This window comes from Ascaphus truei, chromosome 5, assembly GCF_040206685.1.
Source record: "Ascaphus truei isolate aAscTru1 chromosome 5, aAscTru1.hap1, whole genome shotgun sequence".
NCBI lineage: Eukaryota > Metazoa > Chordata > Amphibia > Anura > Ascaphidae > Ascaphus > Ascaphus truei.
In genome coordinates this window covers 73,344,232-73,359,918 of record NC_134487.1, presented here as the reverse complement: position 1 = coordinate 73,359,918, position 15,687 = coordinate 73,344,232, and the positions used below count along the sequence as shown (strand labels likewise).

The 15,687-nt window shown below is 40.4% G+C and overlaps 2 protein-coding genes across 2 annotated transcripts in view; one reads left to right on the top strand and one right to left on the bottom strand.

The window, feature by feature from the left end:
* ZNF277 (zinc finger protein 277) overlaps window positions 1-5,581 on the top strand; it is a 98,667-nt gene extending 93,086 nt beyond the window's left edge. Inside the window, exons 11-12 of the mRNA XM_075600029.1 lie at window positions 2,337-2,511; window positions 4,124-5,581. Coding sequence (XP_075456144.1) covers window positions 2,337-2,511; window positions 4,124-4,310 — 362 coding nt within the window. The 3' untranslated portion in view covers window positions 4,311-5,581. The remainder of the gene's footprint in view (window positions 1-2,336; window positions 2,512-4,123) is intronic.
* The window catches only part of LOC142495079 (uncharacterized), a 40,722-nt gene continuing 28,821 nt past the window's right edge, over window positions 3,787-15,687 (bottom strand). The window contains exons 11-15 of the mRNA XM_075600028.1: window positions 13,976-14,036; window positions 13,583-13,791; window positions 11,252-11,438; window positions 5,708-5,803; window positions 3,787-5,182 (exon numbers count right to left, since the gene is read on the bottom strand). Of these exons, the coding sequence (XP_075456143.1) occupies window positions 5,042-5,182; window positions 5,708-5,803; window positions 11,252-11,438; window positions 13,583-13,791; window positions 13,976-14,036 (694 nt within the window). The 3' untranslated portion in view covers window positions 3,787-5,041. The remainder of the gene's footprint in view (window positions 5,183-5,707; window positions 5,804-11,251; window positions 11,439-13,582; window positions 13,792-13,975; window positions 14,037-15,687) is intronic.

Genomic DNA, 15,687 nt, shown 5'->3' with positions numbered 1-15,687 from the left:
TTATTTTTGCTCATGCAAAGTTGTAGAATGAGTGATCTTTTCCTATTTAAACACACATTTTATTTTTACAAAGGTAGATTTCCTTATTAGGTAGCCATATTCCTGTTTATTGTTCAATTTGTATTTGATATTTATTTTAAAATGCCACTAACCTTGCAAAGTCTGAGTGTCCGCATATAGACTGATAAAAATACAGGAGAATGATGATTCAGCACAGGGATAACAGCAATACACATGTAAAATAAGTGGAGAGAAAGCCGACCTCACCCTAGGACCATGTAACCATGTAACCATGTAATCTTCGTGCTATGTTGGGAGAACAGATATTAGGAGTAGATGTGCATTTGCATTATTAGTGTGTGGCAAATATGGTAACAAGTGGTTTGTGAAGCTAGTTTGAGAAGAAGGATTTTCTGCATACAATTGGAAATTGACAGATCGAGTACATGGCAAAGAAAGTAGCTCTGGAAATCAGGGGCAGTAGCAAGTGTTCTAAAGGGGCAATTCCTTTTAGGACCAAAGTGAACTCATTCCAGACACATGTTTAAGGGATCTTATTTGGGTAATTGATAAATATTTTTACCCAAGCTTGGCATCTATAAATCTTTGTCATTTATTTTGTAAAGTTAGACTTGGGATGGGGTTTGATTTTCTGTGGCTGCTCCCTTGGGTGTGATCTTGCTGTATGTTCAACAACACCCTCCTCCCCCCCCCCCCCCCCCCACCCAACGCCTCTCCACCTCCTCTTATCAGTTCTCTGATAAGGACATGGTAAAGAAAACACGTAATTGATAAACACTTTCCTATTCTGAGGCCCCTAAGAAATTCAACGGGCCGACTGTGGAATTGAACCATTAAGTGCCAGTCAATCTAGAGGAGAAAAGGGTTCTAGCAGAAGATAAAGTGTGCAAATAAAAGAGTGATCAGGAGTATGTATGTATGTATGTCTTTATTTGTATAGCGCCATAAATGTACATAGCGCTTCACAGTAGTAATACATGTCATATAAATAACAAATATAAATAACAGATCATGGGAATAACTGCTTCAGACATACTGTAAAAGTAACATTAAGGAAGGAGTCCCTGCTCCGAGGAGCTTACAATCTAATTGGTAGGTAGGGAGAACATACAGAAACAGTAGGAGGGAATACTAGTAAGTGCGTCTGCAGGGGGCCAAGCTTTGTGTCATGTGTCCATGATTATCCAGTGCTACTCATATGCTTCTTTAAGCAGATGTGTCTTAAGGTGGGTCTTAAAGGTGGATAGCGAGGGGGCTAGTCGGGTATTGAGGGGAAGGGCATTCCAGAGGTGTGGGGCAGAAAGTGAGAAAGGTTTAAGGCGGGAGAGAGCTTTAGATAAAAAGGGGGTAGAAAGAAGACATCCTTGAGCAGAACGCAAGAGTCGGGATGGTGCATAGCGAGAAATTAGGGCTGAGATGTAAGGAGGGGCAGAAGAGTGTAAAGCTTTAAAAGTGAGGAGAAGAATGGAGTGTGAGATGCGGGATTTGATTGGAAGCCAGGAGCGGGATTTCAGGAGGGGAGATGCTGAGACAGATCTAGGAAAGAGTAGAGTGATTCTGGCAGCAGCATTTAGGATAGATTGTAGGGGAGACAGGTGAGAGGCAGGAAGGCCGGACAGCAGGAGGTTACAGTAATCAAGATGGGAGAGAATGAGGGCCTGAGTCAGAGTTTTAGCAGTCGAGCAACAGAGGAAAGGGCGTATCTTTGTTATATTGCGGAGGAAAAAGCGACAAGTTTTAGAAATGTTTTGAATGTGAGGGGCGAATGTGAGAGAGGAGTGAGTGTGACCCCTAGGCAGCGTGCTTGGGCTACTGGGTGGATGATCGTAGTTCCAACAGTAATGTGGAAGGAGGTAGTAGGGCCAGGGTTGGGAGGTAGTATGAGGAGCTCCGTTTTAGCCATGTTGAGTTTAAGGCGACGGAGGGCCATCCAGGATGATATAGCAGAGAGACATTCAGAAACTTTGGTCTGTATAGCAGGTGTACGGTCAGGTGTTGAAAAGTATATTTGTGTGTCATCAACATAGAGGTGATATTTAAACCTAAAAGATGTTATTAGGTCACCTAGAGAGAGTGTGTACAGAGAAAAGAGAAGAGGTCCCAGGACAGAGCCCTGGGGTACCCCCACAGAGAGATCAATAGAGGAGGAGGAGGTGTTAGCAGAAGAGACACTAAAAGTACGATGGGAGAGGTAGGATGAGATCCTTGAAGGAGTGTGAGAGACTTGAAGGCTAGGTGGGTATATATAATTTCTGACAATTTAACTGCTGTTTTTACTGACACACAACTTTTTTTTTTTTTTTTTTACTTGACAGGATTGAAGTTCTACCAGCAAATCAAATTGGTGAACTTTATTAGAAGGCAAATCCATCAGTGTCGATGCCATAGCTGTCAAGGAATGTTTCAGTCGAAAACAGAACTGATAAAGCATATGGAAGAAGAGAAACACTTGGCCATACTTCCCGAGCAATCTTTGTGGGACCAGCCACAGTAAGAAACCTAACTTGGGCCATTTCCATCCTCAGACCTTTGTATTAAGATCAGTTATTTTGCACAGCAGTTATTTAGGAAACCTTTTCCAATCCACAGTCCAGGTTACACAGCTGGCATCTTAACTATTGTATTTAGATGTATTATTTAATACATGTCCAATCAGATCAATCATTGCTCTCGATGTGAATTGTAACATATGTTAGATAAATATATCTATGCAAGGCAGCACTTTTTTTATTTTTGAGTTGTAAGCTAGTGAAATAAAATTTGGCTCCAAAGCATAACTGTAATGAAGACAATACAAGTGTCAGAGCGCATACAATAAATACTGCGCTTTAATTATGGATCGTTAGGGAATCGTACGGTAACTGGGGAAACAGCGCTGCAATGATTGCCAAAACTCATGCTGGCCAACTAACTGCAGGTTACCAATTTGATGGGGGTCTTCATTTTGTAATCCCATTGGCACCTCTGTTAGCAACTTTAGTATAATAGTAAAAATAAGAAGACTTGTCAGGATTATTAGGACACAGTTGACCTACAGTTGGTTGACTGAGATTGGTGCTGAATTTGAAAAGCTGCTTTTAGAAACCAGTGTCCATTCCCAAAAAAATGTACTTCAATATTTGTCTGTGTTAGAGAACTAATTTTGGATTTCACGGTGTGGTGCATGGTCAGGGTGGCAAATGCCAGAGTTAAGGATGAAGATGTTTTTACAGACTGGTTAGCAACGGCTGCACTAGTAGCTACAAAAGTATATACAACAAAATACAGAAATGCCCAGTGCTACATCCAATGTGACAAAATACATAGTACAATACTTCAGTGCTAATCTTCTCATGAGTAAGCGTCATTTAGTTAAACCCTTTGGCCAAAGCGTTAGGCTGCGTCCATAGATGGACCAGCCGTGCTGAGGCGTGCGGACGCTCCGCGCTGAGCCCCTGCATCCTCAATGAGGATGCCTTGAGAGGGGGCTCACGCGAGCGTCCGCAGGCGTGCTGAGGCGTTGGAGGTTTCAGCCGAGCGCCAAGCTGTTTTTCAGCGCGCTGTCGGCTGAAAACCTCCAATCACTGCACAGCAGCGTCAACGTCACGGCGCCGTGACATTGACGTCAGTGCGTCGCGGGCGATTGGCCCAGCGACGTCACTGCCCCGCCTCCAACCGGCTCCCCCCGGCTCCCCCCGCGCACGCTGGCTCGCCTGCAAGTCCGTGCAATCGCGCTGACTGAAGCAGGCGAGCCTCAGCTTTAGCGCGCCTCCGCTCTCCCCACACATCTATGGCCCGGGCCTTATAAGCCTGCAGCCAATGTCACGGCATGACCAATTTGCAGGTCCTAACACTACCTGGTAAAATCCTCATTTACATCTGCTGGAGGGAGAATGACCACAGTGGGTCTGTTGTACACAGGAACATAAAAAAAAAACCTCTAATTGGAAAGTGGGGCGGGGTGAGCTTAAACCCTGGGAGGAGGGGACACCAATCTCCAAACAACTGATACCCATTGAAAATCAAAATGAATAAACATACAATCCCTGCAAAAACCTGTATGGATAATGCCGCCTGCACTAATAATGCAAAATGTCTAAAATTATTTCTGGTCAATTTGCAGGTACTACTTTCCAACCTATGAAAACGATTCGCTTCTGTGCACCCTGTCTGATGGCGAAGAAGAATTAACAGCCGAGGACCGAAGTGAAGACATCCCTGTTATTGGAGAAGATCTTTCAAATCTGGAAGCTCTGAAACAGACCAGTGTATTAAACCAGCTTCTTAGGGACAGAACCTTAAAAAGATAAAAAAATATAATATACAAAAAGTGTCTCAAATGAACAGCTATTTCTTTGTTTCCTGTTATTTTTTGTATGAAATGTATGATATTGGGCAATTCAAGTTCAAAGCAGCTCTCTGTTACAAAATAGGGCAAACTAAATTTTCTTTAGGGTCCCCTTCTGCACCAACTGCATATACAGGTGACCATCTTTAAATAAACCTTCTTGCCTCTTTGATAATGAATGCGCATTCATTTAAAGCCAAAGCGGCCTACAGCAGGACATAACACACAGGAATGTAATGTTTGTTCAGGTGTCAGATATGTTCCTGAACTAACGTGATGAATACCTGCTGTCTCTTCTTAATTTATCATTGATATGATTACATTTGCATCAGCATAGAGGAAAATTCAGACAACATTGGTATTTTACGATGTTGAACGACACCTATGGTCAAAGGAATTGAAACCAAGTATTGTACCTAACTGGCTATCATAAAAGATCAAATCTTGCAAGGAATCAAAGTATGTATTATTTTATATGTATGGAGAATGCTGTATTCGTGTTCTCTCAAAGTTTTGCCAACGTCTTTATTCAATAAATGAAAGATTCTAAATTATTTGCACTAAAGATATTGGTTACCGGCCCAGCTTCCAGAAGTATAATGTATTACTAAATCTATATCTTTATAAAATAGAGCATTTGCTTGCAATAATATGCTATGTATTTAGAGCATAATCACGTCTGTTTTCTTGTAATTATTGACCAGGCTTGGCACTGGTTATATGTTGCGTAGTCTTCCCAAGTGTTACTTGCTGGACTGATGAGCCAAACTGAAGTGAGCTTACGGTTTCTGCAAAGTCTTTGATATCAGGACTTATGTTCACAAAAACACATGCCTAGAATACACAACGGAGGGTACAGTTAGAAGAAAAAGATAAGTAGGGTTATGGACAAATGTCATTTTGACCTAATCAGTTTTCAGTAATAACACATTTAAAGGCTGCAGTTCTGTGTAGTACTAAAGGCAGTGCTACTAAAGTTGAGCTAATACATTATTATGTTAAATGGGTGCTTAATGCCTTCAATAAAATTGCCAGAAGTCGTTTTAAACTACCTTTTAATGTGTTTTTTTTTTTAAATGATTGTAAATCGAGACCTGGGACTTTTCAGTTCCCTTATATTCTGCCTTTTGCAATTTGTCACATTTGGTCCTACACTAAACTGCACTGTAACCATTTAAAAAAAAACAAAAAAAAAACATTTCACAAGAATACAATACAAGACAAATATTGCATGCTGCAGAATTACACAATTGCACCTTAACCCTACTGAGAGAGATGCTGCATGACATGAAATAGAGTATTTATCGCACTGTGAAAGTAAATGGGGAAAAAAAGTCTTCAAAATTCACAGTGATTTACCTTGGCATGGCCACAGAGTGAAGGTTGAAGAAGATGGGTAAGTTTAGAGTTTCTGTAGGGCACGTGCAGAGAATTGCTTTTCAATGCTGTGAAAACCTGTGAATATGCAAATAGTCCACAGTTACATAGTAGATGAGGTTGAAAAAAGACATGTCTATCGAATTAAACCTATTTTAAATTTAGACAGATTTATATTTGTATCCTATATTTGTATTTTCAGTACTGTATATTGATCCAGAGGAAGGCAAACAAATCACCAGTGAAACACTAGCCAACGATGTCTCATAAGGGGAAAATTAATTCCTTCTTGACAATAAAAAATAATCAGATTACTCCCTTGATCAGTTTCCTTCCCATGATTACTTATTAGGTATATCTCTGTATAACTTTCCTTTCTAAAAAGATGTCCAACTTTTTTTTTTTTAAACATCTATTGTATCTGCCATCACGGTCTCCATGGGTAATGAATTCCACATTTGAACTGCCCTTACTGTAAATAACCGTTTCCTTTGTTGCTGGTGAAATCTCCTTTCCTCCGACCTTAAGGGATGCCCCTGTATCATTTGTACTGCCCTACGGATTAATAGTTATTTTGAAAGCTCCTTGTATTAACCCTTAATATATTTGTATATAGTTAATGTATCCCTTTTTAGACTCCTTTTTTTAATTTAGCTAGCCTTTCCTCATGTTAGATTTTCCATCGCCTTTATTAATGTTGTGGCCTTCTCTGCACTTTTTCTAGTTCAATTATGTTTTTTTATTTTTATGGAGTGGTGCCCAAAACTGTACTCCATATTCAAGGTGTGGTCTTACTAATACTTTTATAGAGGGGCATAATTATGCTGGCCTCCCTTCCACCTACATTAAACAAGTAAGATAAGGACTTATTTGCCTCTGCACCTACAGCCTGACATTGGGCACCATTGCTAACGCTGCTGTCTACAAGCACTCCTAAATCCTTCCACATCAAGGATTGACCTAATTTTGTCCCATATAATTTGTAAATCGCCTGTTTATTCTTGCGTCCCAAAAGCATAACTTTACATTTATCTGTATTAAACCTCATCTGTCATTTACCTGCCCAAGTTGCCAGTTTATTTAAGTACCTCCTGGAGAACAATTACATCCTGCTCTGATTTTTTACTGTACCTTACATAATTTAGTGTCATCAGCCAAGATAGACTTAGCTGTCTCTGCCAATCTCAGTCATTAATAAACAAGTTAAAAAGCAGTGCCCCCCGCTACCGAACCGTAAGTTACTCCAATTACAACGTTTTAGCCCAACCTGAAACGGTTCCAATTAAGACAACTCTACTTTCTATCCTTCAATAAATTTTCAATCCTGGCGAGACCAATTTCCTTTATTTTGTACACCAACGTCTTGGGTGGAACCATATCAAAAGCCTTTGCAAAATCCAAGCAGACCAGATTGACTGCATTACTCCGGTCTAAATTCCCATTTACCTTATCAAAGAAACAAATACGGTTAGTTTGGCACCACCTACAGATGCAGCCGCCCGTATCCGATCACTTGCCTGGGTAAAAACTGAGGCATCTCACAGTAAATGCCTCAACATTTCTGTGAGATTCTGCTGCCAGACTAATGGCCCATCAGATTTACACAGCAGGGGTCCCTGAAGTCCCATTCAGTTTGAATGGGTCTGCAGGGACCCCCCTCTGTGTTAATCCGATGGGCTATTAGTCTGGCTGCAGAAATCTCACAGAAATGTTGCAGTTTATTGGGAAATTGCCCCAGATTTTCCAAGGCAAGTTATCTAATACTGGTGGCTGCATCTGTATCCTTTATAAATCCATGCTGATTATTACTAATAATTGTGTTATCCATTAGGTATGTCTAAATAATCTCCTGTACTAAACCTTCAAGTAGCTTCAGCAATACTAATGTCAGGCTTACAGTTTAAGAGCTTAATAATAGTTTCCAGCATGGAGTTTTCTTTTGCCTCCATACAATAACCCATTTAATTATTATATAGCACTTTATTTTTTACTTTGTGGTTTTTTCTTTTGTTGCAGAGATTTAGGGGGGTAATTCTGTATGTTCCGAAAAATTTAAATATGGATTTTTCCACCAAAAAACGACTAAATGGCCTGTTCAGCGTATATAGGATAGGTCCCTTAGTTTTCTCTTCTTCCTGATCTTTGCAAAAGTTTTTTCTGTATGTTGTTACCACTATTGTATTGTCCAGCAGCCCAAATATCGATCCATCTACCTTTACTAATCTGTCTTTTTGCTGGCATTTTGCTGCTTGGTATCTTACTGTATTAGTAAGATGCAGATAGTGAAGAGGAGCGCATGAAAGGACCCAAGTAGTGAAAAAATGAAAATTTTATTTGGTCATGAGTCCACCAGGACATACTTGAAAACGAGAGGTAACTCTCAATGTATTACTTCCTGGTAAAATATTTTTTTTAAATAAAAATAAATAAACAGCTTAGGTTTTCAGTATATGCCTGCTTCAGCACAGGTGGCTGTCATAACTGAGCCACCTGTGCTGAAGCAGGGATACCCTGCAAACCTGACCCGTTGGTGGCCCTTAAAGACTGGAGTTGCCTACCGCTGATGTAGACAGTATTGTAAGGTAACAATTCCTATAGCTGTGAATTACCTGTTTTGGTTTTTCAGTGTGCTGATACAATGTGTTTTTAGATCTAGAACAGACCGAGGAACGTGGCTGCAGACAGGACATTCTGCACAATGATGATCTTTTTGTTGCTTTCTTTTCACAGACCAATTCTTTTTTTGAATTTTTAATTCACATAGAAAAAGAAACCACCATGAAGCCTGCAGTTGTAGGACTAAGGCTGAGTCCCCAGTTTTCACTGTGGCACGAGCACCCGGCGGGGGAGCTGCGCGTCCACAGCGCTACACCGCGGTCTGGGGGGAGAGGGAAGGTTTGCGACGTGAGGGGGCGTGGCTGTGGTTTTGCAGGGGCGTGGCCATGACGTCCCGCGGCTGGTTCGCCCTTATTGGCTGAACCGCCGGCGGGGGCGTGGCCACGCCTCCGTCGTGGACGCTAATTTCAATTTCCCCTGCCTCCCTGAAAACCTGTCGCGCACCGCTGGGGAAAGGTGCGCGACAAGGTAGGGACTGGGACTGGGGGGGGCGGGGCTTGATAGCACAGTGCACGCCGAGCCGTGCGCTGTAGAAGTGACGGGCCGCCCCCTTAGGCCGCGTCCAGGCTGAATGCGTGCTCGCGAGCACCGTGACATCACGCTGATGAAGCTGGGGCGATTACTGCCTGTTAAAAATTGTTGTGCGCGCGGGGAGGGGAGGTGTTTCAGGGGCGTGGCCGTGAAGTCACAGAGCTGGTTTGCCCTCATTGGGGGAACTGCTCACGTGACCCGGCCATTGCACGGCAAATACAAAATAATTTGTCTCCTTAAGCTGCTCTCCGTGGAACACTCACGGGCACGTGCACGCACTATAGATAATCACATTGACAATGTGATTCATTGCGCGCTCTTAGCCTGTGTGTGTGTGTGTGTGTGTGTGTGTGTGTCACCAAAAATTGAAACCAGGACTGTCCTGTTTATGTTGTTTGTGTGTAAAATGAGTAAACCACAAACTGGCTGCCCAGTTTCTCTCTCCTGCCTGCAGGGAACTAAAAATGAGCACACAACCCAAAACCCTCACACAACACCCGAATTATGCTGCTGGCACCATCATTAACACAAAGGCTAACTTAGAAAAACTGCGGTTAAACGTGTCCATATTCAGGACTATCCTTTCAAACGTACAGAAGTTTGGTTAGAGCTCCAATACCGTACTTATAACATTTCAGAGGTAATATAATGAACAGATTACCGTGCTTACAAAAAGATTATAAGATCACATACAGAAAAAGAATAACCTGTTAATAAAAAAAATAAAAGGGAGTCCAACCGAAGTCTTTACCAGGTCTTGTGTTTGCAGAGAAAATGAATTACTTAGACAGTTACATACCTGTGAAATAACCCCAGCTCAACAGTGCCATCAGGAAACAGTGCTGGTGTTTTATTCCCATTAGTTGGCTGGTATACAATTTTGTTACAACAGACAGGTGATGGACATGTTTTCCCAGTCCTGGTGAGTCAAGGGGCCTAGCTGTTGCGGACCAAAAAAAGCCCCCTCCTACCCAACAATTGTTCAGTACTCCACAACGGCAAGAGCCGGTGTTATCTCCCGTAACCTCCCCAGCTCAGTGGACTGCAACCCGAAATCTCTTGATGGCCCTGTCAATAGAGTGAGATTGACCCGGATCTTTGTAACATGGGTGATCTGAAGGTAGTTGAAAAATATACAAATTCCCCCATTGTCTCCATTTCTCACTTCAAATACATATGTCTTCAATGACGATGCCCCTCATGAGCAGGCGATTGGAGAGCAGAAAGGAAATCCTGTGACATTTCCTCAACAAAAAAGTGTGGCTGGCGTTTCGCTTCACAATGCAATCACTTGAAATAATGATATCTATGTCTTATTTCACTAGCAGGACATTGTGCTTCTCTAGTTCAATGCTAGGTTAACTTCTTTGTGATGATGTAGATTGTTGGGTGAGTTACTAGGTGGCACTATTTCTTAATATAAAGCCAGTGTAACCATCCTCACAATGATGAGACCCAAAAGGTCAAAACAGCTGTCTGTGAGTAGGGTTACTGGCTATGCACTTGAACCCAGGCTGTACTGAAAAGCTGTGTAATGCAGCAGGCATACGCTTATAGCAGTCCATGTTAAAATGGATTTGACGCAAAAGGTAACACTGTGTGCTTTATTAGCATGTTATTAACCAGAATCCCTAGCTGCAGTGGAAGCATTGTGTGCGAGGAGGTAATGGTGAAAAGCAGGGATGCAGACCTGCCTGAGACGTGTGAATATGCTCGCAAGTGATATTTTTAATTGTGTTAAGGTAAGTTAGAACAATTTGTAAAGTTCATTTTCTGAGGTAACTGGTGTGCAGAAAAGCCGTTACTAATTACAAGGAAGCGAATACTATGAGGAGGAAGAGCATACACCGCAAAACAAATAGAAGCAATTATGTATAAATGTGTCCTGAAACCACGACCGTTTCATGCAGTTTCTTTAACCCATTTTGCAAGCATTGGAGGGGTTACTGACTGAATTGTACCTGTCCCAGATATCCCATTTATTTTTCATGGCTTCATCTCTTTAAGTGCAGTTTCAAATCGATTCATTCATATGAATTGGTTAATGCTAAACAACAAGATGCCCTGTAATCTACTCCTCTCTGTGTTGAGATATATATTTGGACAGTACACTAAGGTCTTCACACACACATACTTTATCTACACTTTATCTACACTTTTGTATTTCGCAAGACATTTATATATTCTCACATATTGCATAATGAGTGCATAATTTTCAGAACCCTGCCACATTTTAGTGGGGTACTTGTCTGTAGATAATATATATCTGGTTCCGCCGATGCACCTCACACGTAAACACTTTTAGTCTGGTTTTGTGCTTTCAGTAGCGGTTGGTATAGTTTTTCGTTATATTCGACTTGGTTAATGAAATACGAATACCTGTCCTAATGCAGTGAGAGATTTGTTAATTGCTGCAGCCTCCACCAAGCGCTGCCCTGTAGCTTCAGTCTTTGCAATGCGCTCTGATCCAGCCAAGTCGCACAATGTGAGTGTAGCAGCAGACGCCTCCCCTGAGATGTTGTCCACACCATTTACTCGCAAGATCACCATGAGATGAGAGCGTGAACTTAGGAAGCAAACCACAAACATGTCAAGAGTACATAAAGATTGAAATCACTACACAGTAACAGTATTACATCCCATTAACAGCAAAGTAATTACACTTGATATCACATACAATGCCATATTTACTAAGTGGTAGTAAGGCTACCTTACAGTCCATGCAAAATAATGAGCTTACATCTTAGCACTGCTTAGTAAACAAGGCTCCCTGTGTCTCACAAAAAAACCAAACACAAAACGTTACAATAAAAACATTCCTAATAAGACAAAGCCAAGAAAACTGACAGCTATTGTATGCCTGCTAAAGAATTATTTATTGGAGGTTATTACTTAATTATAATCCCCTTTTTATCCAGAATGGTTTACTTGATTTATTATAGAACATACTGGACACCGAACAAGCTCCTATTGAACCCCCAAAATAACCACAACATATATATAAGCATATGAGTGTCACAGAGGAGTGCTACTGAGCATGGCAATATATATTTAAAAAAAAAAAAAAGGAGCTTGTTAGGTGTCCAGTATGTTTTACAATTCTTGTTCAGCTAGTCTTAGCTGTTTGGAGGGTGTCAACCTCCTACCTAATTGAAGCTTACCCCCTCCCACATTTAAATGGTTAAAAGCTCACTCCATAGCATCTCCCACTCTTAGGGGAACTTGCCTGCTTACAGTATGGTTGTGACAAATCTAATACAGAGTGCTTTTCCTGGTAATGTACAGGTTATTAAAAGCTTCAATCAGACTTAGAACTTTGCAACTAATATTGACAGATTTATTATAAATCATTCTTCCTCGTATTGCACAGGTTATTAAGAATTTATATTAGTGTTAGGGACCCCTGGAAATGTGGTCTGCCGTGCTGTGGCTCAGGGGCTTACAACAATTTTGGCCAAAAATGTTAAACTAAAAGACCATTTTATTTAATAGATATTTATACATATATATTTAGGAACTGTACCGTGTATGAGTCTCACTGGATGTGCACTGAGCTCTGTCTGTGTTTTATGTTCTGTCTCTGGTTTTAAATTGATTTATTATAGACATGGATATCTGCAAGCAGTTTGTTTACACATGACAACCAGGTAATTTGGTTCATGTTACTCCACCAATAATTGTATCAGGGTATCTTCCCACCTCCCTCGATTGATACAACTAAACTGTAAATGAGTTTACAGGATTTAACTGGGGCTGTGATGACAACCAACCAGAAAGCTACCGCCAGCAAAGATAACATTATCAATTGGCATAAGACGCGCCTCGCATAGAGCTGGGGCAAAGTTATTTGTATCCGATTTATAACAAAAATGAATCTCCTTGCTTGCCTTGTGATTGTATATTTTTTTGGTCAGGCGTTTTTTTTTTTTTTTGTTTTTTTTTTACCAGTACTTTGATTAAAAATAATAAAAAATAAAAACAGACCCCAGTATTTGTGCATCACATAGGACCTGTAAGTATTACATTACATGTATAATATCCCAGTACAAATTGTATTTCATTATATACTAAGTTCTAAGCCATTTATTTTCCCATGGTATGTTTGATACTACCCCAACCCTTCTTTTGCTTTTTGTACCCCCTCCCTTCTAAACATTCAATACAAATGTCAAAGTAAACAGACCCAATAATGCCCTGGCTCAAGCCCCTGACATCCCAAATCAGAAAACCAGCACACAAGTTACCCAACACAACTAAAGAGCTCTTACAACAGGGGGGCTCAACTCCAGTCCTCAAGCCCTCCCCCAAAAGTCAGGTTTTCATCATATCCCTGCTTCAGCACAGGTGGCTCAGTCTTTGACTAAACCTCTGATTGAGCCACCTGTGCTAAAGCTGGGATATCCTGAAAACCTGACCTGGGGGGGGGGGGCTTGAGGACTGGAGTTGAGCTCCCCATCTTACAACAGTCTATTCATCTACAACTATTGGTGAATTGTTAATGATATTAATATATATGATTATATGTCAATGTTCATCATTTAATATAATTATATGAACACCTCCTGAATTAAATTGTACGGTACAACAAATTTTAATGGCTAAAGACAATTGTTTCAGCTAGTATTAGTATAGAAAATAATACACTTTCACAAGGACATACTATACACCCATGTATAGTTTTTTTGTTATGACCTAGACTAAGTATGGTACCTTTCTGTATTCATCTTTGTAGATGCAACTGTCCTGTTTTTCTCACCAAATGACATAGTATTTTTGATATCATCTTCTGTTAGCACTTCAACTTCTGTCAATCCAGGTACGGACACAGCTTTGCCTTGTGACCTGATCTCAAGATGGCTGTTTCCATTTTTCGAAAGAAGATCCCTCAGAGTTTCATTGTATATCTCGAACATTGAAATCTAATTAAAATAGCAAAAATAATTCCAGAAGTGACTTACCATTACTGCTTCATTAAATACTTTTCAACTCATGAAGTGGGAGGGGGGGTTAAGAATCTAGTTTTTCTTTAGGCGCTATATAGTGACAAATATATACTAATAAGCTTATACTAGGGGGATAATATAGTTACTTCAAAGAACTTACCTTTGTGGTATATTTAATTATTTCCCTCTCTTGACATATACGCAGAAGTTCCCTGATAGATCTAGTCATTAAAATAAGACAGAAGAAACCGCTACTGTTTATTTATATTCACTTGATAGAGATGTGCACATTTTTCACAAACCAGGCGACATTTGTCCTTTTTTATTATAGGATTAACTATGGTATGTTTGTATAATGTACATGGTTCACGCTGTGGTAAAACAAATATACAGCTCAACCCCCTTATAACGCTGTGCTTGGAGTCCAAAGAATCGCATCGCGTTATAAGCGGATCACGTTAGAAATAATGTACAATTGTATGCATTGTACAATAAAGTATTTAACATACCAATAATCGTGTTGTAAAGTATTCATAGATACGAAAATTGGGAGCCACGCTTGCATCGCGTTATAAGCGGATTCGTGTTGTAACAGATCGCGTTATAACGGGGTTGTGCTGTATATATATATATATATATATATATATATTTTTTTTTAATTCATGTTAACTCAGTATCGATTACAAATACGTAAGTAGAATCATTAGATCAAAGATAAATAATGTATCAGTACAAATGTCTGCTGTTGCTTTACCTTTTCACACATTCCACACTGATATATTTAATTTACTATACTTCCATACATAAAAGGTCTTTCGTTTACATTTTCTAAAGTGTGTTCTTTTTTTCAAATGCTTGATTTATCACCCAGATGGCGAGTTAAAGCACTATAAGCCATTTGCACAGACTGTACCACCTGCTCCTACCTATTGACAAGAACCATGGCAAACATCTATTTTAAGACGCTCATTAAGAGGCTGCTTATTTCATATGCCTTCATTTTAATTACGCAGCGGTGCAGTCTCTCAAAGCCTATATAACATGTTGCCATCTTTTATTGCATAATTAAGAATCCCCTTAATACATTGCATTTTACAAACTTAATCTAAATGTCATGAAAATGTATATCATTTCAGTGTTGCCGCCCCTTCTCTGCCTGTATAAACACCCCCCTAAAATATCTGCAGTGAGTATCTGGTAATATAGGGAAAAGGGAGACCAAAAAGCGCACCAGCACAAACGGAGCAGGAAGAAAACCAGAACAAAAAAATGATTAAAAGGGCACTTTAATGTGGCAAAAGACCCATCCAATGCATTTCGAACGTCGCAGCGTTCTTTTGAAAAAGAACGCTGCGACGTTCGAAATGCATTGGATGGGTCTTTTGCCACATTAAAGTGCCCTTTTAATCATTTTTTTGTTCTGGTTTTCTTCCTGCTCCGTTTGTGCTGGTGCGCTTTTTGGTCTCCCTTTTCCCTGTATTGCATTGAGTAGCTGCACAGCCTGCCTGCCTGCCCTACCAGGATGTGAGTATTTGCATATTTTTCAGGGGAACCTGCCAATGAGACATATGGTGAGTGGGTTGCACCACACACCACCTGTCTTCAGGAGGATAGTACCCATTATATGACACAATAGGTACTATATCAATTGTTAGTACCCTGGTACAGTGGTCTGGCTTATTATCATTTTGAGATATACCTGCATTTGAGCGCTTCAGCTATTTTCCAGTATCTGGTAATATACATGGTAAAGTGCAAATCCATTGATGCTATCATCTTGTGCTGTAAGCCCTTACTGTACATGTTACCGCTATCACAGTTTAGAGAGAAGCACCTTCACTTTTTCTGCCCTCACTAATATGGGGTAAATAC